Source organism: Adiantum capillus-veneris, chromosome 28 (genome assembly GCF_014529385.1).
Source record: "Adiantum capillus-veneris isolate H3 chromosome 28, ASM1452938v2, whole genome shotgun sequence".
NCBI lineage: Eukaryota > Viridiplantae > Streptophyta > Polypodiopsida > Polypodiales > Pteridaceae > Adiantum > Adiantum capillus-veneris.
In genome coordinates this window covers 76,927,313-76,955,048 of record NC_140958.1, presented here as the reverse complement: position 1 = coordinate 76,955,048, position 27,736 = coordinate 76,927,313, and the positions used below count along the sequence as shown (strand labels likewise).

Here is a 27,736-nt window from a genome sequence, read left to right as displayed (position 1 = left end):
AGGTAACTTCTGGGGTGCACAGGTTCAGGTCCTGCTATTGGACATCCCAAAGTGGCATCTATGGCAAATGTGTGACAGAATCTGTAGAGATTCTCCCTAATATAAGTTAAAAGCTGCCAATGATATACCATGAAAATTACAATCATCAGCCATGAGTTTGGGTTGAAATTCTTTACAAGTCCGAGTATGTCCCAATGATATATCCCACGAAATTTACAATCATCAGCCATGAGTTTGGGTTGAAATTCTTTCCAAGTACTAGTATGTCCCAATGATCTATCTCTTGAACAATATAGTCATCAGCCATGAGTTTGGGTGAGGCAAAATATAGAGGATATTAGTCACATGCTGAAGAAGTAATACTCCATGGGCAACCACCAAAAAAAGACCAAAAATAATTCTAGACATGTTCAACGTTCCTAGAACCCTTAGTTCAGGGTGACGTCATTGCATAGCCACTCATCAATTCATCAGTGATTGTCTCTGAAATATAAATGTATATGAGCCAGATTCAGAACAGCAAATTGTCCCCACATTAGACTAGTCTAAGGTTCAGAACCACCTTTCTGTGTTAAACAGCATAATAAATAAATCATGTTCTGGGGGCAATGATGCGGCAAAGGGCAGACCAAAAAGAAACACCACATTCATAATTGGCAAAGAAAACAAAGTAGAGCACATGGGTATTGAGACCAGGGGGATACAGAAGTACTGTACGTCCCTAATGCCGCTGTACAAACCTCACTCATTTCAACTGCTAGTCTGCCTGTTGCCTTTGCGTGGGCCACCGTCCAAAACACACCCACCCAAATTTGACTGCCCTTAAAGCAGCTGCACAACCCCTGGAATCGACAATGCTGGATCAGTTATACCATAGGTGTAGTCCCTGTCTTCACGGGCACCTCAGGTGGGCCTTACACCCTTGGCATTGCTTCTCTTGTTTCCCTTCTGCTTACCATGGTTGAATATCTTACCTTTGCCTTGCTTCCTTGCAGGAGCAGGCTTACCTTTTCTGCCAGGCTTACCAGAACCATGTGATCTTTTGTCCTTCTTCATTCTGCGATCTACAATAGTCTTACCCCTCCTTCCATTTGGACCCATGCCTTTCTTTGCCACAATCAGCTCTTTCTTGGGTTTCGTGGTACCCTCAGCCTTCTTGTACAACCTTTCCATCATTTTCTTTTTAGATTGAGCAGACATATCTGGCTGGTCAGCTATCGCACTCACCTTCTGCTTTATACCCTCTAACTTCTTCAATGCTCTTCGTTTCTTCCGTGCTTTTGCTTCAGCCACTTTCTTGACAGGACGAGTGTTGATGGCATTAAACTGGGCTCTCATTGCTTCAACCTCCTCTTTTGTGATAGGTTTGATTGGTTGGCAGTGTCTCTTTTCATCATCTGCAAACCAATCAGGAAGGCCCTCATCATTGAACGTATACCTGTTATATCCATCATCAAGTATATCCTCCCGGCTCTTCTTGCAGAGCATCTTTTTAGCATATGCTAAGATCTCAGCCTTTGAATCTACATCATAATCTTCATCATCTGATGAGGAATCAGAACCACTCGTCTCTGCAGGCACCACCTCAAACCCCTCATCCGTAGCAACTCTTGTAGACACTGCTAGCTTTAAATCCTTCCCACATAATTCACTTCGGGGAGCCTTTTCTGCTGCTGTGAGATTCTTAATAACTCCTGAGTTCCTCTCTGCACTTTTGTCCACTTCCATCCCATCAAATCCTACAAAAATGTCCTGGCTGAACCACTGCTTGGCAATCTGATCTCTAGAAAGTTTTTCCTCTTCCTCCAGAGGAACAACCAAAGGATTCTCAGAATTATCAACATCAAATGCTCCATCAGAAGATACACCTTTTTCCTTGCCCAAAACACTTCCTGGAACATTATTTTCCTGCAAGTCAACAAGCAGACAGTCCATGGTAATCTCAAGCAAAGCATGATAAACTATGAGGCTAAATAGCCCTCGAGGCAACACGCCAATCAGAAATAAAAAGGAGCTTGCCTGCCACAGCTCTTTGTCCGAATTGCTCAGCTTTGCTCTTTTTCTGCGCTTCGTACTTCCATCTGTCGATTTTCGGTAGCGTGCATAAGCACGATCTAAATAATTTTCCAGCTCTGTGTCATACTTCTGCCGCTCTACATCCAAATCAAGGTCGAAATCATCAGCAGGAGGTTCATCCAGTAAGGCCACATTTGAAACATCGTTGTCCTCATCATTCTCATAGACGTCTTCATCTGATGAACCCGCTGATTCCACTGCTTGTAGACTTTTTCTACCCTGTTATTTCATTTAGCCCTCTCTCTCTCTCTCTCTCTCTCTCTCTCTCTCTCTCTCTCTCTCTCTCTCTCTCTCTCTCTCTCTCTCTCTACACAGCATCGACGGAGACTACAACAGAAGATTCGAGCCATACTCTCTCGACATCCAGAGTGCAGATGAGGATGGATCCTCACCATTTCTTCCATCTTTGTTTCACACACTGTTACATCCAGTTTACCGGGTACCTATTGTATCAGCTGCTACACCCACGTAGTTTTAGATTGTAGTAGTAGTAGTAGTATTTTGTTCCACTTCTAGTTCTTTTGTACCCAGACATGGTATTAGATTCACTATTTTGTAACTGATTGGTCTCATAGGTCATTTTGGCCTTTTGAAGACGTTAATATAACATTTCATTTCATTTCATTTCTCTCTTTTTCTTTTTTCTTTTTTTGGAAAAAGTCAAGGCTGTATATTACTGAGTACAATATAATCCCCAGCGGATGCCAAAATAGCCTATCACGTGGGGTGTACAAGCTGAATGTGAGGAGGAGAGCCACTATAGTGACAACTCGACTAGAACAATCTCATGGTGGTCGGTGTGATGAGTGGAGGAGAAACCACCGAGGAGGGGCATAATGCCACGTAATCTGGCCACCTGTTAGTGTGAAGAAGAGTGGGGATCGGGCCCAACGCCGAAGGAAGGCAAATCGGCGAGCCTCAGCTGCTCGAGATGTACCTGAGGAAGAATCCCACTGCCAAATCAGGGTGTGAATGATGTCCAGCCAAATGGCAGTGAGGGTATCCTGAAGGAGCTGTGGAGCCGCACTTAGAATGTGGAGACAACGAGCTCTCCAAACATTCCATAGTGTAGTACTAGTGATGACTGAAAAAACTTCATCACGTGTCTGAGAATCCCCCTGCCAAGCAATCTATGGTAGCATAGCCAAAGTCCCTCGCCGATAACCAGTCGAGGTAAGCATAAAGGCTGGATCTGTGTCTGAGCCCTCGTAGAAAAGATGGGGGCCGGGCATCGGCATCAACCATGAGACAGAACCCCAAGTAAGAAATCCATGCTGAACACCTACTCTGCTAAGTAGAAAGCAAACTGAAGCCACACTACATGGGAAGCTGAGCATGACCAAAGACAGTGTGCAGGTGACTCAAGTAGTCGCAAAGGACAGTGAGTACATAACGGATCATGACCCATAGTAGCTAGCCAAGTCCCAACTGGAAGTCCCGCATGTGCAATCATCCACATGAAAAAAGAAATACGACGAGCCGCATGTAAATCCCAGATGGCGGACCAAAACTGCTGCAGATAGGCATGGGAGAGGCTTGAATGTAACCAGAAACGCATACGAGTGGGCTGCTCTGGCTGTTGTCCCATCAATGCTAACCGTCCAATCCTGACAGTGTACTCAAAGAAGGATACAGGTGCACCGGTGGGGTCAGAGTGAGGCCAATGCCACTCTCCTGGGTCCCAATAAAGCTGAGATAGGGCACGACCCTCCCACACCCAAAGCCTCCAAAGTGCAGCATCAACGGAAGCGAAACGGGGGTCAACACAACGACGCTTCCCGCGGGAGCCAACTACTCTGATGGCCTCCCATCGAGCGCCGAGGAGGACAAGGTGCGGAGAGGTGGCATCATATGTCAATCTAGCATGAATCCCCTAAGACTAGTCAGTATCAACTGTGAACAGCATGGTGTCTAAACGAACTAATAAGAGAGGCATCTGAACCGTGCCTCTCATGACTGCATCCCACTGTGAAGGAACGGCGGAATCAATCTCAAGCAGTATGTCTGTCACCCCGCGACCAATGTCATAATGTTCTGCCACAAAATCAGCATCCAGCATACGTGTCTCATGAAACAACCGCATAGAGGCAACAGGGCCAGTGTCCCAAGCAGCCCAGCCCAATCAATGTGAGTCCTCTCTCCAAGCTGACGGGGTGGATTAACCGAAGAATCAAGAACTGCAGCATTCCAAATGAGAGGCTGGCGCTCAATCTCCTCACGACATGAGGGAGGTGAGCGTATGATAGCCCGTCGCATGGAAACCCAAACCTGAAGGAGCGATCGGATGAAGGGTGAGAGGGTGGTGGTGGACAAGGGGACATCCGTAAAGAGAAAACGATACCCTGTATGCCAAGTATGACCATCTCTAGTGCCGAGTCGTGGAGTCACTGCGCAAAGAGCGGCCTGAAGAAGCATCTTCCAAGGTTCTTGGCCGGGAAAAAGACCCCGAACAATAAGCTTGGTAAGAAGGCCGCGGCTCTGTAACTCTCGATCAATAATACCAAGGCCTCCCTCTGACCTAGGACGAATAATCGTGGACCAACGAACTCGAGCACGAGTATCAGTAGTCCCATCTGTGCCACTCCATAAAAAGTTCCGCACTAGGCGGCGGAGCTGAGCTATCACACCAGAATGTAACATCCAACAAGAAGCCGTATACCATACTGTAGCCAGAATGACCTGGTTGGCGACCAATGCACGGCCAGCCAACGACAGATGACGTGAAGACCAATGGCTCTCTCTCTCTCTCTCTCTCTCTCTCTCTCTCTCTCTCTCTCTCTCTCTCTCTCTGCATAGATAGGCTGCCACCATTCCAATACTCATTGGATGCACCATCTCTCACTCTTGCACAGTCAGAGATCACCAAGCTCACCCGCCAAGACCTGACCCAGCTAGACACCACGATGGATACAACCAGCACAAGAATTGGGCACGAAGATGGCTTTCTACAGAGACCACCTTCTCCAACTTACGGAAGATGGTTATGTGACGAGACCCAGATACATGGATACCCACTTGTCTCATGGGATACGATGTGCTATTGGCCAGTTACGCACATCTTCTCACCAGCTGCGGATTGAGACAGGGAGATACAGCGGAGTACCAGCAGAGGCCAAGACATGCCCCTTGTGTGACATGGAACCTGAGACAGAGCTGCATTATACATGCCGCTGCCCCGTCTACTACGAGATACGAGGCCGCTTCCATTGCTTGTTCAGAGAGGGTTTTGGACCACTCTCAAGAGTCATGGGATACGAAGATCAGAGATGCCTGGGTTTGTTCTTGCTCGAGCTACGCAGACACAAAGATAGCCTGATGAATGGCGAGGCTAGCCAGTCTCAAAGACGGATCATAGACTTCTTCACAGCAGACACGGGACAGCCGCACGAGCCACTCCCACGGCAGAGCTCCCCCTCGTCTCACACCAGAGGCACACTGATCGACCGAGCGATTGAACTGGGGAAATCCAGGCGCCCACGACTGCGGAAGACTACACAGCATCCACAGTGGCTACGTCAGAAGATTCGGAGCACGTTGGCCAGGCATGCACGACGCCCGGTCAGACTACTAACCATGAAGGAAATTGATGAGATTCCCCAACAACCGATGCTAGATCTCTTGTGATTCAGCTATCCCAACAAGCCGCCCATTTTTGCTTGGCTTTTTGCTTAGTTCACATCGACCAATCTAGGATCCCATAGTATATATCTTTGTTTTGTACTGTTGTAATGTTATTTTGTTACTCTGACTTTGTATCAGATCCACCACCTTGTAACTTTCTGGTCTCATAGGTCACTATGGCCTTTTGAAGACATTAATATAACATTTCATTTCATTTCACTCTCTCTCTCTCTCTCTCTCTCTCTCTCTCTAACATAGACGCAGTAGTAACAAGTCGCTTCAATGTATGGAAACATTGATCGAGCTCAACGGTCCATCGAACAAACGGACTAATAAAACCGGTCAGTAGCCTCACTAAAGGCCACTAACTTTGGCTTTCACACGATCTATACACCATAGTTACATGGAACAAGAACGAGGAGCCCGGAACAACGGAATGGGAACGGAGGCCGGAACAATGAACCTAAAATATGCCATGGGGGGACCTGTGTTTTTGACTCTTGAGAGCTTGAGGCTTGAGGGAGAGGGTTTGGATTATCTAGGAGAGGATGGGAAGAATACCCACCTTCCCCCCCAATGAAGCTTGTGCCATATTGATGGCGCCTGAGGCTTGAGCCATATTGATGCCTGCCCGTTCCGCTTGAACCATATTGATAGCTTTTAAAGAAAAAAGGACCCCCCAAGACCCCCCCCCCCCCCCCCCCCCCGGTTGGGGGCCGAAGCTACTCCAAATAAGAATCCAATAGACTTTGGAAGTGTTGCTTTGCTCTGTCTGCTCTTTTGTAGGACCGGTATGCTTTCAAAAAAGCACACGCCTAATGCTCCGATACCACTATCACTGAAAGCGCAAAGCAGAGGGTACCGGTAGGTGCGCGTCGCGATGTAGTGAAGGATTGGGGCAAGAAGCAAGAGGCGGAGTGCAGCAGAGAGGAAGCGCTAGGGATCGAAGTAGGGAGAGAGAGATAGAGAGCTCACGTTTTTGGGGAAAACTCAATAAGTGAGTTTTGGGTTTTCCCACTTTTATTATAAGTGACTTTTAAAAAATGTGTCCAGGTTCAATGTGAACCTGGACAAAGTATAAAAATGTACAAAACGAGGTTATTTAGGCCTTTAACCCAACAACCTCCCACTTAAAGGCATAAATGACTCCTTTAAGTTAACCAACTCCCACCAGCTGTATGCAATGCTCATGTTGAGCCTTAGCAAGACTCTTGATGAGAACACCTGCACGGTTATCCTGTGTATGGATCTTAATCAAGGTGACTAGACCATCCTCCAATACCTGACGTATGAAGTGGTACCGCACATCTATGTGTTTGGTATGCGCATGAAACATGGCATTTTTGGCTAAATAGACAACACTCTGGATATCACAACCCAACACGGGTGTATGAGCAGGCATGCCAAGTTCTTTTGCAAGTCTGCCCAACCAAATGGCCTCCTTTGAAGCCTCTGTGGCTGAAATATATTCAGCCTCAGTAGTACTCAACGCCACAATTTTTTGCAACCTTGAACACCAAGAGACTGCACCACCAGCAATGGCAAATACATATCCACTGGTAGATTTCTTGGTATCCATGTCACCTGCCATGTCACCTGCCATGTCTGCATCACATAATCCCTGCAACTTTAAGTCACTTTTTCCATAACAAATACACTTTGATTGTGTACCTTTCAAATATCTCAAAATGTATTTGACAGCTTCCCAATGCGCTTTGCCAAGATTCGACATGTATCGACTAACAACTCCCACTACATAAGCAATGTCTGGACGAGTGGCAACCATAGCATACATAAGAGAACCACAAGCTGATGCATATGGGATTCCCTTTATTGCTTTCAATGCCACCTCATCCTTTGGGCAATCTCCTTTGCTAAGCTTAGTGTATGGAGGTAAAGGTACTCCAAGAGGCTTAGCATCAGCCATATTAAACCTGTCAAGTACTTTTGCAATGTACCTTTCTTGAGATAAAAACAGCAATTTCAACTTTCTATCTCTTTTAATACGCATGCCCAAAATATGCTCTGCATCACCCAAATCCTTCATAGCAAATGCTGAATTTAGCTTACGTTTCAGAGCATCAAGACTAGTCTTATGTTTTCCGGCAAGCAGTATGTCATCAACATAGAGAGCAAGTATAATGGGACTACCATCTTCATCCCTTTTCGTATACAAACAATGATCTGCATGGCTACGTTTAAAGCCTTGAGAGTCTGAGACAGCATAAAAGTGTCAAACTTCTTATACCACTGTCGTGATGATTGTCTCAAACCATACAGATCCCTTTTCAGTTTGCATACAAGTTCCTCGCGTCTAGGAACTACAAAACCTTCAGGTTGTTTCATGTATATGTCCTCTTCAATGTCACCATGCAAAAACGTTGTCTTTACATCCATTTGATTCAATTCCAAATCAAGCACCGCAACAAGAGCAAAAAGGACACGTAAAGTTGTAAGCTTTACAACAGGAGAAAAGATTTCTTGAAAATCAATTCCTTCTTTCTGTGCATATCCTTTTGCAACAATCTTGCCTCGTACTTGGGTTTTTTATCCACAATCTTAATCTTGTATACCCATTTGTTAGGAAGAGTCTTTCTCACTTTAGGCAATGACACAAGATCCCAAGTATCATTTGCATACAAGGATTTCATTTCCTCTTGCATTGCAAGCTCCCAATTACTGCTTGACTCACATGTCTTAGCCTCTTTATAAGTGAGAGGCTCCCCTTCATTTGTCAGCATAATATATGCAAAGAGGGATCATATCTACTCACATTCCACCTTGGACGAGTAGAACGCCTCACCCAATGATCCACATTATCTGGAAATGGGTCTACATCAAGTGGAACAATGATAACATCAACAAAGGGCTGTTGTACATCATTTTCAGCCCTGTTTTCAGCATTGTTATGTGGCTGCACATGCCCTTTAGGAGCCTCATTTTGTTGTCCAACATCATCTGGCTCAAACACCACTGGTTCATCAACATTTTTAGCCATATATGGTGCATCCCAAGGGTCAAAATTAGGCCTAGTAGGTGGTTGTACATGGTGGAATTTGACCTTCTTATGGTCACCATTAGAGGCACAATTGTTTTTAAGCAACCTTGCCTCATTAAAAACAACATCCCGGCTGCGTACAACCTTTTTTAGCTGACGTAACCAAATTCTGTAGCCCATTTCAGCTTCTTCACCGTATCCCATGAAGAGGCCTTTAATAGACTTTGCATCCAGCTTACTCCTCAACTCAGGTCTTACATGCACAAACGCTTCGCAACCAAAGACGCATAAGTGATCGTATGAAGCAGGTTTACCATACCAAACCTCTTCAGGGATCATATGAAGCAGGTTTACCAGACCAAACCTCTTCAGGGATGTCACCTTTCAAAGACATGTGAGGGGATCGATTACATATATGCACTGCAGTTTTTAGAGCTTCTCCCCAAAATCAATGAGGGAGATTAGCTGCGGATAGTATGCATCTCACCCTCTCACGTAAAGTCCTATTGTATCTTTCAGCCACACCATTAGAAGAAAGGTTGTATGGAACAGTAAGCTCCCTCTTAATGCCCAAATTTTCACAAAATTTGTTAAATTCACCACTTGTGAACTCACCCCCATTATCCGTACGCAAGCATTTCAGCTTTTTACCTGTCTAGGTGATCACAAATGCATGAAATTTCTTAAACACAGCAAAGGCTTCATCCTTAGAATTGAGCAAATGAACGTAGATTTTTCGAGAATGATCATCAACGAAAGAGACAAAATAATGTGCACCCCCCATAGATTTAGTGGGCATGCTACAAACATCAGAATGTACAAGATCAAGCACATTGGATTTGCGAGAGACACGAGAGTAATAAGAACTTTTCACTTGCTTGCCATATTGACATTCATTACAAAAATCAAGCTTAATCAAGCTTGTTCAAATTACAAAGCTTAGTAAGGCCTTTTTGGCTTATATGGCCAAGCCTCTTATGCCACAACTCCATATGTGAGTTAATTTAAGCCAAAGCAATAAATTTGCCCAACAAGACCTTTCCATGCAAGCATTAAAGTGTCCCTTTCTTTGTACCTTTTACAATCTTCTATGATCCTCTCTCAAACAAAATGTTGTAACCATGCATATCCATCTTAGCAACAGAAAGCAATCCATCTGAGCAACAGAAGGCTTGGCTTATATGGCCAAGCCTCTTATGCCACAACTCCATATGTGAGTTAATTTAAGCCAAAGCAATAAATTTGCCCAACAAGACCTTTCCATGCAAGCATTAAAGTGTCCCTTTCTTTGTACCTTTTACAATCTTCTATGATCCTCTCTCAAACAAAATGTTGTAACCATGCATATCCATCTGAGCAACAGAAAGCAAACCCTTCTTGATTCCTTGCACATATCTAACATCATGCAAGACAAGCTCATTTGTGTCATCTATAGAAAGATGCACAGTGCTCAATGGAACATGCATGATTGTTTCCAAGGTAAACATGGCCATGGCTGCCTAAAACAAAAGTAGAAAAGCACTCCTTGATAGGAGTCACATGAAATGAAGCACCGGAATCAGCTATCTAAGTCTGGGATAATGCATCATTCACAGTCAATAAAGCATCAATTAGATCACTCTTGGTGATCTGCATATCCTGTGTATGAACATTGAGAGAGGCATCAGACTTATGAGCATCATCAGCTGACAAAGTGGCACATAAGATGTCTTCAACATTTGACAGCTCCTCAATAACAACACCAGAGACCACATTGGCCTTCTCTTTGTCCTTTGGATTGTCCTGTGCATCTGTCTTGATCTCTTCTTCTCTTTCTTTTTGTCTCCACCGTTCTTCTTCCTTTCCAATTCTGCCTTATAGTACCTGTAGTCGGATTTCTTGTGACCTTTCCTACCACATTGATAGCATGTCACATCACCCTTGCCTTTGCTGGCATTTCCCCTTTCTCTACTCTTACTCTTACTTCTTTGTGCATAGGCATTCTTCTTCTCTGTCCTGCCTCTAACCATGTTGGCTGAGCCACTCCTTCTCCACTTGCTTTCCTCTTGATTTCTTCATTCAATATTGAACCCCTAACTCCATCAAAAGTCAAGTTTGGATTATTTGACAGTGAGACCACCAATGTTTCCCAAGAATCAGGTAGAGTCAATAGCAAGAAGATAGCTTTGAGCTTATCATCAAAAGGGGGCAAACCTGAGTCCTGTAACTAAGATAGAGTGCCTGTAAACAATGACAAATGCTCTGCGACGCTCTTGGACTCATCTAATTGCATACCAACAAGTTTCCGCATTAAATGCACCTGGGGTCGTATTCTCATTCGTTGCCTTCAATTTCTCCCACAACTCAAACGCATTGACAAGACCCTTGAGATCTACCAAAATCTCATCAGAGAAGGCCATTTTAATGTAGGTAATGGCCTTCTTGTTCAATGTAAGCCATGTTGCATCTGACATATCTTCTGGCTTCTCTACTTCAAGTGCCCTGTCACAATCTTTAAGAAACAGGATTCCTTGAATCCTATCCTTCCAAACATCGAAACTTGTTCCCTCAAACCGCTTGATCTCGAAGAGATTCTTAATGTCAGAGGAAGTCAATGTCATAGTTGCACAAACAAGAGGGCTTAAATGCTGAAATTTTTGGGCAAAATGCACCAAAAAAACAGAATATAACCTCACTGCAATGTGCACAACAGCTCCAAAGTGTCACAGAAGCAATTTGAGCCAAAAATATGCAAGTTTAGGCAAGAATAGCAATTTCTAAATTTTTTGTGCAGAAAATTCAGCAAGCAATTTTTTGTCCAAAATAACAAATGTTGTTGTTTTTAACCTCAAAGAGTGTACATAATGCAAAAACACAGCCTTTGGGAGTATGTATGGACAAAAGCCCCAAATTTTAGCATAAAAGTGCAGAAAATTGACTCGAAAAGAGCATTTTGCATCCAAAACTTGCTTAATGCTCGAGAATTACAGCATTTAATACTTTCCCCAATCCAAATACATCAAATGTACATTTGCATAAACCTACGTAAATCTGTAATTTGCTGTAAAAACCTGTTTTAAAACCTATTTTTCAGCAAATTTGGTTGATTTAGGGTAGTAGGGACCAAGTACAAGTGTTCCCACAACTTAATACAACATGAGAGAACCTGTACTTTGCTGTAATAACCTGTTTTTGACCTAAAAACTGTCTGTTTTGGGCTGCTTTGGCACTCTAGATATCCCCGGTGACCCCGGAAGCAAGGGGGTTCGCGATAGAAGTGGAGATTGTCGCAAGAAAACACCTTTTGCTTGCTGTCTAGCCACCTGCGCAGGTCCTTGTGAAACCCTAGGGCTCTGATACCAGTTGAAAGCGCGAAGCAGAGAGTACCGGTAGGTGCGCGTCGCGATGTAGTGCAGGATTGAGGCAAGAAGGAGGCGGAGTGCAGCAAAGAAGAAGCACTAGGGATCGAAGCAGGGAGAGAGAGAGAGCTCACGTTTTTGGGAAAAACTCAATAAGTGAGTTTTGGGTTTTCCCACTTTTATTATAAGTGACTTTAAAAAAATGTGTTTAGGTTCACATTGTATAAAAATGTACAAAACGGGGTTATTTAGGCCTTTAACCCAACATATCACAAGATGGGCACCACGTGCCAATAGAAAAGAACAGACTGAACAATAACAATTGAATTGAGAGAGAGAGAGAGAGAGAGAGAGAGAGAGAGACGACACGCAACACGGAGTGGCGGAATTCCACCCCAAAGAGTATTGGCCCCAAACCTTGGCGCCCCTTTCGGTATTTCTTTATATTGCATCAACACAATACAAGCCAGTAATCCAGACTCTGCACCTTCTCCATGAAGCATGCCAAAGAATGAGCCCATGGCCTCATATTTCAAGGCCCTAGGCCCCAAAAGCAGTTTACATGAAAATCCTTCAAACTCAAAAGCATCTGGGCCAAAAGCAATGCTCAAAAATTGCCAGCGTGATTTACGGAAATCCGTACAACTGCCACGTCAGCAACGAAAATCCGTACAGGTTGTCACATCAACATGCGAAAATCCGGAAACCGGTACAATCTGCCACGTCAGCAGACAGCGTGAATTGCAAAAATCTGCTGCTACTTCTGCTTCTTCTAGGGTATAGGCCCCTCGGCCGGTAGCTCCGTTCTTCAGTGGGTCGACACGTCAGCAGTTTGTGACACCAGCATCCAGGCAAGACTCCAATAGTGTAGGCCAAGACTCCACACTCTACTGCTGCAATAGAATATAAAGACCAATGCTGGCAGAATACTCAAAGAAGGATATTGTCTGATACTGATCCGCAACTGATGGCCAGCACCACTCCCCATGGTCCCATAATAACTGTGAAAGAAGTCTGCTCTCCCAAATTCATAACCGCCATGAGTGGACATCATCTAGTGAGAACACTCGCTCCACTCCTCGACATTTTCTAGATGAGCCTACCATACGAATGGGATACCACCCAGCCAAGGAGCAGGAATCCTCAGACAAATGGAAACAAACTCAAGTCTGGCATGAGCACCCTCTATAACTCCATTGTAAACAGTATGCAACCAAGTCAAGCACCGTGGAGAGTACGACTAGCATCAGACATACCCCATTGTCCATCATGGGTAAGTGCCCTGCATCACCTCGCACCAAGAAGGGGGAAGTGCATCATCAATCTCTCCCATCCGAGTATGTATCCCTCCGAGTAGAACAAACTCATTAGCAATATATCGTGCACCTAAACAACAACATTATGACCACTCAGCACGAAATGTTGCAAGTTCCATATCCCAGCCACTCCAATCAATGTGAGTTCGCTCCCCCAATTGGTGTCCCCTTAGGGTCCCGAATCGAGGCATTCCATATCAACAATTGATGATCAAACTTCTCTAAGCTCCAAGGTAGCTAGGTAGCTAGCTATCAAAGTAGGCCTTTCCTCATCTTCACCCAAATCCTCCATAAACAACAAATGAATGGTGAGTACTGAGAAAAGGACATTGGGGCATCTGTAAATATATATATGATTGAGCGACGCCAACAGCCTACATCTAATGCATCATTTCTAACCAAGCAGGCCTCTGCAAGATGCAAAAAGACTTTCCAAGGCTCATACTTGGGAACAAAAGCGAACAATGAGCTTAGCAAGTAAAGCATAACTCTACATCTCTGGATCAATAATCCCCAAGCTACCCTTAGATTTCAACAAAATGCATGCAACTCTAGCTTGGGTATCTATAGTCCCATCTTGAACATCTAACAAGCAAATAACTAAAGAGACGAGAGAGTCTATGCAAGCTCTATGAATGCACTATCCAACACAAAGCTGTGAACCAAGTTGTAGCCAAAAGCACCTCATTTGCCACCAGAGCATGACCTGCCAATGACAAAGACCAATGACAGAGGTTCTGACCAATAGATTGCAAGACTGACGGAAACTACTGCTAAGGTGGAACACCAATCCCAATGTGAAATCAAAAATATTGATACGTCTACCCTGGTGCAAGCCAAGAAAAACCATGTGCTTGCCCCCACTAGCATGCACGCTGCACCCCAAGGATAGTTGCCAGCTGTTTCAGAAACAGGAAACGAAAACGACTGGGAAACGGGAGAAATGGAGTTTCAAACGGGGAAACTCAAAACGGGAATATGAATAACTATATAGATAGACTAGATAGTATATTATATGGAGATGTTACATATAGCCTGTATTATATGGAGATGTTAGATATAGCCTCCACTTACTAAGGCACAATAGTTACATTTCCAACGCTTGGAGCCACCACTACCTCCTTACACATGAAGCACGGACACATGGCTCCATGCATTGTCCTTGGGCATGATGATGGCAACTATCTGCAAATTTCCCAAGCCCTGGCCCTTGAACTTCTGAAATTTGGCCACAGCCCGCTGCCCTGCCTCTGAATCTCAGAATTTCAGCTTGAATTGGAAAAACCCTGTGTGTATGGTGGTGGTGGTTGGGAGGGGGTTGGGGTTGGGGGGGGGGGGGTGTTGTGGGGAGTATGCAGTGGATTGTGGAAGGTATGCAAAATGTACTGCACAACAGAAACTGAAAGGAGCAGGCAGCATCGCCTTAAAAAAGACCCCCAAAAATTAAATGGCCCGCAACGCGTTTCTAAAAAGAAGAAACGGCAGGAAAGGTTTTGCCGTTTCGGATCGGTCCGAAACGGCATTTCGTGCAGCTATGACCCCAATGGCAATCCCATGACTTGCTCCAATTGATGAGAGAACCGCTAACCGCACAAAATCTGTCCAAAGCCTGGCGCACAAGAATCTAAGACTGGTCAGGAAAAAGCATGGTATCAACTGCATACTCCCGATCAAGCAAACAAGCACCCTCACCATCCGGAAAGGGCAAACTAAGTCCTCTAATCTAGGGAATCCTGCATCGCAAATAAGAGGACGTAATCTCAGAAAAAAAAAAATAGATATGGTGTTAGATGAAATGTGTGTCTTACAAATCGTGACAACAATCATAATGTTAAGCCACAATTTGTGCTGTGATCTGTGGAAATTAATATTTCTTGGGTATATTATCTTTGGCTTTTAATGATTTGTAGCTATATGGTTAACGACAAAGAGGTAAGGCTCCTCAGGATCTCACAAAATGGCGTCAGGCACATGGGTGTCCAAATAGTTTATGCAGTAATAGGGTGCAAATCAATTACTACCTTGATAGATGCTAAATTAAACAATCCACCATCAGCATAACCATCCTCCATGACATCAATTTTCATGCCTGTTGCTGCTCGAGCTTTAGCCTGTTATCCACAAAGTACACCAATGAGAGTGAGAGGAGCAACAAACAATCGAGATGAATCTGATGTATAAAAAACAACAGCGATTCTGGGAGCAGACTTGCAAACACTAATGGCCAAATGATTCTAGAGGACCCGAACCTTTTCCCTGCGTTTTGCAAGCCTTTTCTTCTCCTTCTTTGTCTTCGCCTGCATGAGTGTCTTCAGATCTTCCATCTCATTTAAGATATCTTCATCATTCACTGACGTGTCCTTTGTATGGACTTCGGTTGCTGGTACACGCTCCACTTCTGCTAGTGCTTTTCGAACATTCAACCTCCACCTTAATTTGACCAAAACGAAAACAGGTGACAATAGAAATTTTGCTGAACTCGAGGTTTGTGTTCCAAAATTATTCCAGTTCCAGAGGCTTCCTGACACCTACTTGAGAAGCTGCTTAAACTCCTGCTTGCCCAACACTCGGAGATCTTCACACAGCAACTTCACCTGTGTAGGAAATCAAATTGTAAAACTATCAAACCTGCAGCACACTAAAATAGCAGCACACCTCATCTGTTGTCAAAGGATGATCCCTGATGAGAGCACAAGCTGGATCATTGAAAGTAACTGAAGTAATCGATCCCAGTAACTCCAAGGGCTTTTCTGCCCATATAAAACTGGACGCGGAGCACTCTTTTCGGAGTGTGGTGTTTCCTTCCTCATACCTGCAAACAATAACTTGCAACTTAAAACCAAACAGAAGAGCAGGAACAACAAAAGAAAATTTGCCTATGAAATGCAAGAGAAACAGACAAACAGAAGCAAACCCTTCGCGATGTCGTTTCTGCTTGGAACCCCGTAGCACGTCAACGATCTGAAATGAAAAGAAGGCACCTATGAACAGGTCTCTACAGCTTGATAATAGACGACAATAAAAACCAAAATGTCTGTGCTTGCCTGGGGTGGCTCCACAATATCTTGAAACAGATGTTTTACATCCAAAAGACGAGGATCAATTTTCGCAGGAGCGCGATATCGCAAGCAGATCACATATATTTCAGCTGAAGTTGCACGACTGGCAACAGGTTTTGTTACCTCAACTTTTTCAAAGAGCTGCCGAAAAAGAACACAGTAACAGTAACTACTCATATGGTAGACAATTCATCCACAAGAAAAACAACCAGCAACTTTGGAGAAACATACCTGCTTGAAAGCATAGAGCAAAGAATTGTAGTCTTGAGAACGAAAGACCTGTTGACGGAAATTTTGAAAAAGTCAGATGCCACCCATTTCAAGTGATATTTTCATCCTCAACAACCTAGAGCCTTGCACTCATCACTGGACGGTCTCATATTTGCACGATTTATCACTAAATCAAAACGCTCTACCATCCCGTAATAAATATAGATTTATGAGCACAAACAAATAATTGTCATGGATCGGTTATACAGGGGTTTGGGCACCTGACAGCAACCAAAACAGAAGCAGCATGCTGGGATTGACCTACAGCTCACCAAAAGCTTCTAAAAATCAAGGGAACTTGTCCTAGACTTACACTTTTGACCTTCGGTACCATTATGCCTGTCAGAAACCTGCAATTTCAGTCCTTGACAGGTTTGGAGAGCTTGGTCTAAGTGTTCGGATCGTCTCTTTTTTATTGAATAAAGAAATACCGAAAGGGCCGCAAGTCTTTGGGGCCTACAGGGTGTTCATCATCGTATGTGCCTTGGTCGCATCTTTGTTCTCTTCCTTTCTCAGTGCTTTGTCTATAATTAACAGCTCTCGGAAGTTGTACCGCCCTCTACTATGTACAGGCCGGTTATAATTTTCTTTTTTCTTTTTTGAGTAATTTATATTTAATGAAATTAGAATATTTAAATATGTGCACTTCAACTATTAAGTTAAGAACTGTAGATCTACAAGAATAGATAAAAGCCATCAAGAACAAACATCTCTGATGTGCCATATGATCCGTGAAAATAAGCATTGTGAAGGAGTTGTTTCATAAGTTTGGTGGAACAAATATTCTGGATACGTCACAAGATGGGTGACCGGAGCGTCAGATAGGGAATATTCTCTTGTTCTCAGGAAGAAATCCAAGCTGGGTAACAATTACACGTAAAGATGCAAGCACATGAATAAAGGTGGGTTCTGAGAAGCTTCGGTTAAAAGCAATGTTTAGTGCTTCGAGAAAGCAGATGCTCTCACGAGGAAATCTATGTCTGCATTGCATCTATGCATGAGGTTGCATCCAAGGACGCTTGGGGAGTCTTGTGTAGCATTAGTTTTCAACTCACAAGTTTTTACTAACTTTTTTCAACACGTTCACACTTATTTTAATAAGCGACACACTCCCCACTTAATAAGTGTGCAACCCACTTATAAAAATAAAGCAAATTAAAAGAGGGTGCCCCCTTGCTGGCTAAAAACAGCGTACCAACAGAAAACGATCTCTCCTCTCTCTAAAACTTCCGTCAGGGTTTTCTCTCTACTCTCCCTGTTTCAGCCGAGACCTCCACCTGCTATTGCTGCCAGAAAAAGCAATTGTCCCCTCTGCTATTCCTGCCACCTTCCAGGGCCTATAAAAGCGGCAGGGCGCCCCCACTATCAGCATGCTGAGCCAACGCTATTGCAAGCAGACTTTGCCACGATTGAATTGCAAGTGCTCCCAACAAGTTGGCATACGGAGGTTGCTCCGTGCTAAAAGCCACAGTTATAGGTTGTGCATAAGATTTACCCTTCTTTCCCATTGTGTTTGTGCTTTTGCACTCCATCACCAAGGAGCAAGGAGGCCAGTTCAGTATGCATGCACCTCTTGCGTGGGAACCACCCCTAGTATAGCATTAGTTAATAAATTATTTTCAGCCCATTTTTTATGAGATCGTGGGGCTTCAATCGAGACTGCTTGACCCAGATGTGGGGAGGCTATATAAGAGACCAACGCTTTCAATAGAAGACCCAGAGGAGTAGAGAGTCAGAGCCTCTCATAGTACCACAACAGTCCAGCGTTTTTGCACTTGTTGCATCAGCGTTTTTCAGTCATAGCCTCACGGTTCCCACGTTCTCCCCGAATCAGCAGCAGCTAGCGTTTTCCAGATTCAGCCCTTAAGCATCGCCAGTAGCAGGAGAAGAGGTACCAACAGAGGCACCTGCAGCCCGGCATTTGCAAGCCAACAGACAAGCGTTTCCAGCCTGTTGGAGCCCCATTGGTCCAACTGTTGTAATGAGCCCATCTTGTAAAGCATATCAAATTCCCATTTTATGTCAAAGACGTCTTATCATTTTGATCCATTCGTCTGGGTTATGTAAAGATTAATCAGTTAGTCAAGACTCAGATTTGTTCCCACTTTGTAATAAGGAGTAAGAGAACCCCATGTACATTTTTGAGCTAAGGTGACTAAAGTATAAAAGTCACCTTAGAACCATTTTTGAATAACATTTGAATATTAATTCTGTGTCGTACGAGAGAGAGAGAGAGAGAGAGAGAGAGAGAGAGAGAGAGAGTGAGTGTCTTATCCTCTTCGCTACGCGCTTCTCCCTCACCGGATTCACGACGTGACCACACCATCGCGGTAGTCTCTCCGAGAGCTACGCGCCCACGCCACGCATTCACCTTTTCGAGCTGATCACGATCGATCCTTCCTCGAGCTTGTTTTGCTTGTAAGTAGCACAAACAGTGTCTGTTTTCAATAATCAAGTGCTTTATGGAATGAGAAAGAGATTAGCTACACATAGATACTCATAAACTTAAGTTTCGCCCACTTTTGGATTATGACCTGTTAGTCTATCGCGACTATATTCGAGATAACTAGGGTTCAAATCTGGTGAGATTAGACTTATAGGTAAGTATATCCTAGTGAGAGGATGGTGCCTAGTAAGTTTGATGCGATTCCGAGTTCATTGGAAGTGTAAACGGTGTTGTGAGCGTTTAGGGATAGAGTGGGTTGCATTCTACCAGGGTTAATGATTGATGCATCATAAAAGAGCGTATGTGTAGATTGGTCTCAGCCTGACAAGCTAACGAGATTACCTACGTGCACCTACGGGTTAGTCGTGTCATCGGATGATAAGTATGTTGTCTGTGTCGTGCTCGTGAGTATGAACAGGGGAGTAGTTTTGCCCTAAAACATTGGCGCCGCTGTCGGGGACACAAAACCTTAAGTAGGTAGATCTACGTCACTCGTGTGATGGTTAGCTTACTTTAGTTTTGACTAGAGACAGCTTAAACTTTTAGAACAAGATCCAGGATAGAGTATCTTGAGGTCTAGTGGATAGCCAGGAAGCCTGTGTCTTGCCGAGGGTCTGCGACTAGTTAGATTTAGTTAAGTAGGAGAATGTGGAGTTATGGTTTTTGGTTTTGAATGCTTGCTATACTTGTGAAGAAATACAGTAGAAAAACGCTGTAAAAACGCAAAAAACAAACAAAAAGAAGAAACAATAAGGCTGTTTGCTTGCCTTGAAAGCAAAACCCACCCCATATACCCTTGAAGGGGGTGAAAAGAGTCGACATTGAAATTTATGATCAAACACTCGAGAAAACATAAAAATTGCGACCAAAACCAACAAAAAAGAAATAGGTGATTGTCATAAGGAAACACTAAGTAAACCTAAAGAGACCAAGAAGAGATATAACCATTAGCCTAGGGTAAACTGACTGTGTCATGAGGTACGACTGATGTTCACAAGTTTAAGATGAAGTGTCATCAAATTTGCATCACTTCAAGAGCAATGGAGTTATGAATTGTCAGAGAAAAGTGAAATTTGTGAAGTGCTTGAGTTTAAGGTCAAGATAAATCCAAACTTCATAAAACTTGGGGGATAGACTTATATGGGCACAGGGAACAAGACTATGCAAAAACAGACAAAAAATTAAATCCCCATTGCTCTCTGCCTGGTCTATCGCGATAGACTGATGAAGGTGGTGATTGACTAGCAACAAGGAAAAAACCTTTATACCACAGGTTTAACACATCAATACAAGGGTACTCACAAAAATTGAGTGAATTTGAACACCATCTTGACCACAAAACTTCAAAACTGGTGTTTAGAGTCTGAATTCAGAGACAAGGGCAAGAAGTCTTTGACCAAATGTCCAAACAGTGCCAAAATTGGTCAATGCACTACACAAGGGGAGGCTGAACCAACTGTGGAGAAAACTTGAGAAAAATGCTAAAATTGGAGAAAGTGCCAAGTCTATCACGATAGACCAAGGAAACTGCTACTGGGGAACTTTTCTTTCAAATTTCCCCTAGGAAGAGCTTTATCAGGTCCTATATAGCAGACACACCAAAATTCAAGGCATTTAGATCACTGAAGGTCAATCTGAGGGTCAGATAGAGAATCAAGCTCTGACTGAAATACTAAAATGGGACCAAAACCCAACCCAAGTGTCCAAGCTTCATAAAACTTGAGGGATAGGCTATAGAGGGTAATTGGAACTCAAGGGTAAAGTCACAATTTTGAATTGAATGTGCTGAGCAAATTGTCAGTCTATCGCGATAGACTAAGAAAGTAGTGATTCAGACACTTTTTGCAATTTGTGACTATACTGCTAGGACATACTCTTTATATAGATCCCAGCCATCATTTCATATTTGAAATTGGACCACCAGATGACTGACTAAGGGGTTGTTGTATATACTTGAAAGATATTTTGGTAATTCAGGAAAAACCCTTGTGAACAGACTAACCATCCTTGTGTAGATCCCAGAAGGAGATCATCACAAAGCCACACAAGAAGAAGGAGTCCAGGTAAGCTTTAAGTTTGCAACCCAACTTTCATTCTTATGTATTTAAGGTCAGGAGCCTTTGTTAAGTCGGGAGCTAAAAGTGTCAAAAGTCAAGTAAGCACCACGTCCACCGAAGAGAGTGTAACTCAGACGAGACTAGACCCATTAGCACCAATCATTGAAGAGGGTAGTGATACTGACACTTCGTCGGAAAAGTCCTTCTTCATGATGGGGAGTCAACAGCCAGGAGGTTTCAACGGTGAAGGACCAATGCCAGGGGGGAGCACCTCCCTACATCCCTTAAACGAAACCAAGTTCACTATAATCTTCTTGGAAGGAACTAACTCGAGGGGAGCCTTAGTTTATTCTGACTATCGAGGACGCAAGTGTATTTATATTGAAGAAAGACCGACTCAGAGACTAGAGATAATTCGAGTCTATGATGATGGTGACAGATTCCGAGACGAAAAGGGGAACCACTATCTGATAATGAGTAACCCTGAGGATTACAATAGATATGGGGAAAATGGTTTCAGACACCCAAGAACCGCCTCCTAACATTGATCGACCTGGAGCGCTTTTTATATATGATAAGAAAACAACCAGGGTTCCCACCTATAATGAGAATGTAGGGATTTACAAGCATAAAAGCGAGGGAATAGTCTCTTACTTTCGATGCAAGGAGCCATACCCAAACGAATTAAGCAAAGACAAGGTTCTTTACTTATTTTCTTATGAAACTGCTATGGTGAAGGATATTGTTTTTGTTGACAGATACGGGCGAGAATACAAACGTATTCTCCCAGAAGAGGTTAAAAAGGCAACAGTTCCGAGAGCATCGACCTATGGCCCCGACGAAGTACCAAGAGCCACCTACACCCCTAGCAAGTCGACAAATCCCTTTTCAGAAGAGTACCTCACATTCTACCCGACAACCGACGTCCAACTACCAGGATGAACCAGCTACTCAGCCATCATTGCAGGCATGGCTTCGACAGAGTGCTACATTAGAACAAGACCGAACCCGAGAGGGTTATCAAACCGCACGAGGGTTAAGGAATTTACAAGAACCACCACTCTATGCACAGTATCAAGGAGAGAGTAAGCCAAAGACTCAAGGGTCAACTGAGCCTGGAAGAACACCCCGAGAACAAGTTCGAAGAGATGAACCATCTCTCGCGAGAACTGTTAGAAATTATGGATTAGGAGCACCATTGGGAGAGAAACCTGGCCACTACAGAAGACTAGAGGAGGTATATCGACTAGGACGGGGAGATACCATGATGAGATTTGTAGACCATCGGAGAATTAGACCTTCTCAAGTGCAAAAATGGGTAAACAAGAAATATACGGGAAGCAAGGATCCGAGAGATCATGTAGCAGCCTTTGTGCGTGTAATTAGAGTTGAAGAGGTGTTAAGACTTTCCTACCCAATTTGCAGGATTCGGTTTGACATTAGAGGATGATGCTGCTACATGGTTTGACTCGGTGGAACGAAGAGACTTTGAGTCGATAGAGGAAGTGTTTGACGAGTTTATCGCGGAATTCTCACAAAGAGGAATAGCTCATAATACAATCTCACAAATCCATAAATTCAAACAGAAAGATGAAGAGTCTGTGCGAAAAGCAAGCCTCCGATTAAAAAGATATGTTAAGTTCTGCCCCATAGAAGAACTACCAACTCAGTCCAGACTTATGCTTATATTTATCCAAGAACTAAGGAATGCAGATCTTCAAAAGGACTTACATATGAAAAGGAGCACGACGTTGAATGATTTAACCAAGGAAGCTCTATACCTTGTGGACAATTGTGCGGTCTACAAAGAGGGTGAGTTCAAGGATCTTGACGATGATTCTTTCTCACAACAAAGCGGAAGCAAGTCTGCTAAGACAACACTGAAAGGAGAAGTAGCGGTAAGCCAAGAGCAGCTTGTAGAGGAAGTGCTTAAAAAGATTAACTTGTATTCCAAACCACAAGCTAAACAACCAAAATGGTGTGCGATTGAACAAAAATGGACAAACCATGGAACGGAGGAGTGTTATTATAACAAGGGATATGTGAGAGAACGACCATATGCTCCGCAAGCTCAGGCGACATCCCCTCAAGTCCCACCGATGCCTAGATATCAAACAGGCAACCTACCAGGACCTGTAGGTGTAGAAAGACCACAACCAGTGTTGGGCCAACAACCACCCCTACCAGGATTACGACCGGTCGGCATAAGATACACACCCACAATAATTGAGTCGGTTGAGAAGGCTTTGGTACCTATGCATGCATACTACGACGAGCCCAATGGATATGCAGCGAACTCTGTCAATTATCCACCGGAAGAACCCTCTACACCAAAACCATGGAGCATGATAGGAAATACAGGACCACCAACTGCTGCGCAGGCAACGGAAGAAGGACGATATAGCTTGGATGAAAGAACACTATTGTTCATAGCCAACGGAGGCATGAGCGGGCAAAGAATTGCACACCAACAAAGAGGAGCTCCAGGAGCACCTCAACAACCTAAAGGACCATGCTACAAGTGTGGTGGAGACCATTGGTTGAGGGACTGCCCTCATGACGAAATCATTAGGGTCAACGCATATTGCACGGAGTGTGGAATTACTCACTTGATCCCTGATTGCCCTAAAAACCCGAGCAAAGGAGCAAAAACTACCTTGAATATGCTGGGAGCGCTGCCTTCCAGTGGAGGGTTAAAAAACGAAACTCCAATTCCTGTTAAGATCTTGACGAGAGCCCTAACAAGGAAAAATGACAATCAGCCCAAGAGTAACGATGAAAATCAAGAAGAAATCAAGACTGACAAGTCTAGCATCAGTCGTGATAATCCTTGGAAAGAACGAAGAGCGAAAATGAAAGCTAGACGTGAGCGAAAACAAAAAGATGTAGAAGCTGAGCTAACGATAGCTCGAGAGCAACTTAAACAGCAAAGAGAGTCCGACTCTCTAAAATCAACGGAGGGACCAAGAAGTGCAAGCTCAGGAGGGTCGGTATTGGTAGATAAGATCAATGAACTCTTAGATGCAATCTTGCAAGCATATGAAGCAAGATTGAAGAGCAGACAGACTCTAGAGAAAAGGTGGATGACATATCCATATCCAGAGATAGAAAAACAGAGACTAGAGATGTGCAAACAACTGATTGAAACTGCACAAGCTTTACTGGAGCCTCCACCTATGGAAGCGGGAGATAGAGTAATCAAACCACCAAATAATGAAACACCTCACAAAACCGAACAAAGGATATTCGAAAAGATAGAAAACATTAAATCCTTGCCGGATGTTGAGGATGCAAAAGACGTGCCTAATAGCACTGATGAATCACTAAAAGATTTTCCACCATATTTCCCTATTGTGGAAGAAAATTGACCTGAAGAGCTATGGGAAACGATGCGAAAAGCTCAAGAAAAATATGAGACAAAAACAGTCAAGTCGACGCCTTTCTCGGAGCTGAACTTGAATAAGCCTCCATGGGATTTAGACGTTAAATCATTTCAAGGGGATAATGGTTCAATTGCATCCGAAGATAGCAGACCAGAATCACTCAGAACTTTGCCATCATATATGGGGAACTATGAGGCAAGGTCAGAAATTCGAAGAGTACCTTCTCAGAGAATAGGCGGGTCAAATCAATTGGACACTAAAATCCTGACAGACTTATTGACCACTCCGGTCAAGTGCACAATCACATTGGCAGAATTGTTAAAAATTAGGCCAAGCATGTGGACGGAAGTGGGTAAATGTGTTGAAAAATTTGGCATAAGGAGACCTCTTAAGTTCTTCGAAACCGAGCTTAATGACAAAGAACCGAAGAAAGTCAACACTAGACCAGTGCCACTCAACAAGGTAGGAGAGTATTGTGAAGGTGAAGACGGAAACACAACCCTACCAGTTGAGTATAACGGCATAGAGACTAAGGCAATACTTGATAGTGGAGCTCGCATTGCCATTGCGACCAAAATTCTATGGGAAAAATGGGGAAAACCAGCAATACGAACAACTAGAATGAAATTGCAACTGGCGGATGGGCACATAGAAAGGCCTATAGGATTGCTTGAGGCAATTGTGGTATCTTCCTGTGGCATAGAGTACGAACATACCTTTGCCATAGTAGATTTCGGCCAAAAGAATAACTATGAAATTATCCTTGGTAGGCCGTTCATGAGGCAACTCAAAATGGTGCAGGACTGGAGGTATGATTATTTGTATCTAAGACATGCTGAAACTACTACACGCGTAAACATGAAAAATCATAGCTACCATGATGTCACGAGAACCCCTGTGGAAGAATTTGACTCAGCCACCATTAGCGGATCAGAAGTCCTAGCGTGGCTTTGTAAGAAAAAGGAGATATGGATGTGCGGGGCATCTCAATGTAGTGAATTTGACCACAATGAAAGGACACTAGAGAGGGTCTTGGAAGACGATGCATATATTCGAGAACCTTTTCCTGAAGAAAAGCTCGAACCCCTAGAATGGTCTCAAATTTTGGCTACATTGGATGTATGCGTCAATGAAGTCACTCCCACCAAATTTTGTGATGAGAATGGCTACGATATCATACCATACTACATGTTGAGCAAAATTGTGGAGGAGGACGAGAATGATGGAGATACTGAGAATATGAGGATAAATAAAACAGAAACGAAACTTGAGATTAAGATAGTGGGCTATGTGGACATCCCCACTTAAGAAATCAAGCAGGAGAGAGAAGAATTTTATGATTCTTCTGATCAAAGTGAAAACAAGGATAACGCGGATGACGAGAAGTCAGAAAATACAGAGGGAGACGACAATCAAGATCAAGACAATGACGTCTTCTACAATTTCCCAAACCAAAGTGAGAGACGCCAAAAAAGATACAAGAGTAAACGACACCATATCAGTCCACCAACCATGCTGAGACCCATGCCGGAGTTTAAGGGTAAGACACATTTCCTTATGAACATTCATGCTGTTGATTGTGCTAAGGATAAAGTGTCAGGAAGATTTCTTAAGGTTGTTGAAGAATCAGGATTTAAGTCCAGACTGTTGAAACCTAGGAAAACCAGCAAAGCAAAAAAAAGAGTTGCAACAGAAAAACTGAATGTCTGTGGTAGTCCAATTATGACGAAAATTGAACGGAAAACGAGATACAATGAGTTGAAACAAAAGATTAAAAATGTATGGACAACTGAAATGGAAAGTAGCGATGGAACGAACGCTAGTGATGGGAGTAAAAAGATAGATGTACCTCCTCACTATTGTAAGTACACCATTCAGGAAAGAAGATTGGTGGTTCAGCAACCAATGAGGGAGCCTAAATCAAACGAGTCTTACGATGGGCCAGAGAACGCAAAGAAAATAGACTTAGCAAAGCCAGGAGAAAATCCTCGACCTGCTTATATTGCCACAAATCTAGGTCGAGAAGAAGAGGACTTACTAATCAAAACACTTAAGGAATTTCGAGATGTATTTGCATTGTCGTACAAAGATTTGAAGGGAGAGGATCCTAACATTTGTGAACATTCAATCCCTCTGAAGTCTGATGCAAAGCCAAGCAACAACGTCCATACACGTATAATGAGACATTCGCCAAAAGGATAAAAGAGGAGATAGACAAACTTATGGAGGCTGAATTTATTTATGAGATAGAACACACGGATTGGGTGTCCCCGATAGTGGTGGTACCAAAGTAAAACGGGAAATTACGAGTGTGTGTGAATCTCAAGAAGGTAAACGCAGCAACAATAAGGGACAACTACCCTCTTCCTATCACTGAACACGTCCTGGAACGAGTAGCACGCAAGCAAGCCTATAGCTTTATGGACGGATTCTCTGGTTATAACCAATTGGGGGTCAAACTAGAAGATCAATACAAAACAGCATTTGCAACAGAATGGGACATATATGCGTTTAGGGTAATGCCATTTGGCTTGACCAATGCTCCAGCCACATTTCAGAGATTAATGACACACGCTTTTAAAGAATACTTGCGAAAATTATTTGATATTTACATGGACGACTTGTGTGTCTATTCTCTATTAAGAGAAGACCATATAGATCATCTTAGAAAGGTATTCGAGAAATGCAGAACGTATAGGATTTGCTTCAACCCAAAAAAATGTGTATTCATGGTACGACAAGAGAAAATCTTAGGCCACATAGTGTCGGCTAATGGAATTACCACTGATGAAGACAAGGTAAAGGTGATCATAGAATTGCCAAGACCAAACACTGTACGAGAGGTACAATCATTTATGGGACATTGTGGATACTACCGACATTTTATCTACATGTACGCTAAAATAGCAAAACCCTTGTATAGTCTAATCACGCTCTTCATTTGGACAAATGAATGTGAGGAGTCATTCCAGAAACTAAAAGATGCACTGGTACCTGCACCAATTCTAAAAGCACCAAATTGGTCAAAGATCTTCCATGTACATGTAGATGCTTCGGTATTTGCAATAGGCTGTGTTGGGATTAAAGCCCAAGTGGCCTCTTATGCGGATATGGCCGGCCGCCCGCCTAACTCACTTACCTCTAACTCTTTGTATATACTAACATATTCTTT

At 43.4% G+C, this 27,736-nt stretch overlaps 1 protein-coding gene across 1 annotated transcript in view; it reads right to left on the bottom strand.

Moving 5' to 3' along the window:
• Positions 1–371: 371 nt before the first annotated feature.
• Positions 372–27,736, bottom strand: part of LOC147420713 (FtsJ-like methyltransferase family protein) — a 75,865-nt gene continuing 48,500 nt past the window's right edge. Inside the window, exons 2-10 of the mRNA XM_086505150.1 lie at positions 16,640–16,687; positions 16,394–16,549; positions 16,264–16,310; positions 16,005–16,161; positions 15,882–15,943; positions 15,599–15,779; positions 15,371–15,460; positions 2,020–2,295; positions 372–1,908 (exon numbers count right to left, since the gene is read on the bottom strand). Of these exons, the coding sequence (XP_086361276.1) occupies positions 904–1,908; positions 2,020–2,295; positions 15,371–15,460; positions 15,599–15,779; positions 15,882–15,943; positions 16,005–16,161; positions 16,264–16,310; positions 16,394–16,549; positions 16,640–16,687 (2,022 nt within the window). The 3' untranslated portion in view covers positions 372–903. The remainder of the gene's footprint in view (positions 1,909–2,019; positions 2,296–15,370; positions 15,461–15,598; positions 15,780–15,881; positions 15,944–16,004; positions 16,162–16,263; positions 16,311–16,393; positions 16,550–16,639; positions 16,688–27,736) is intronic.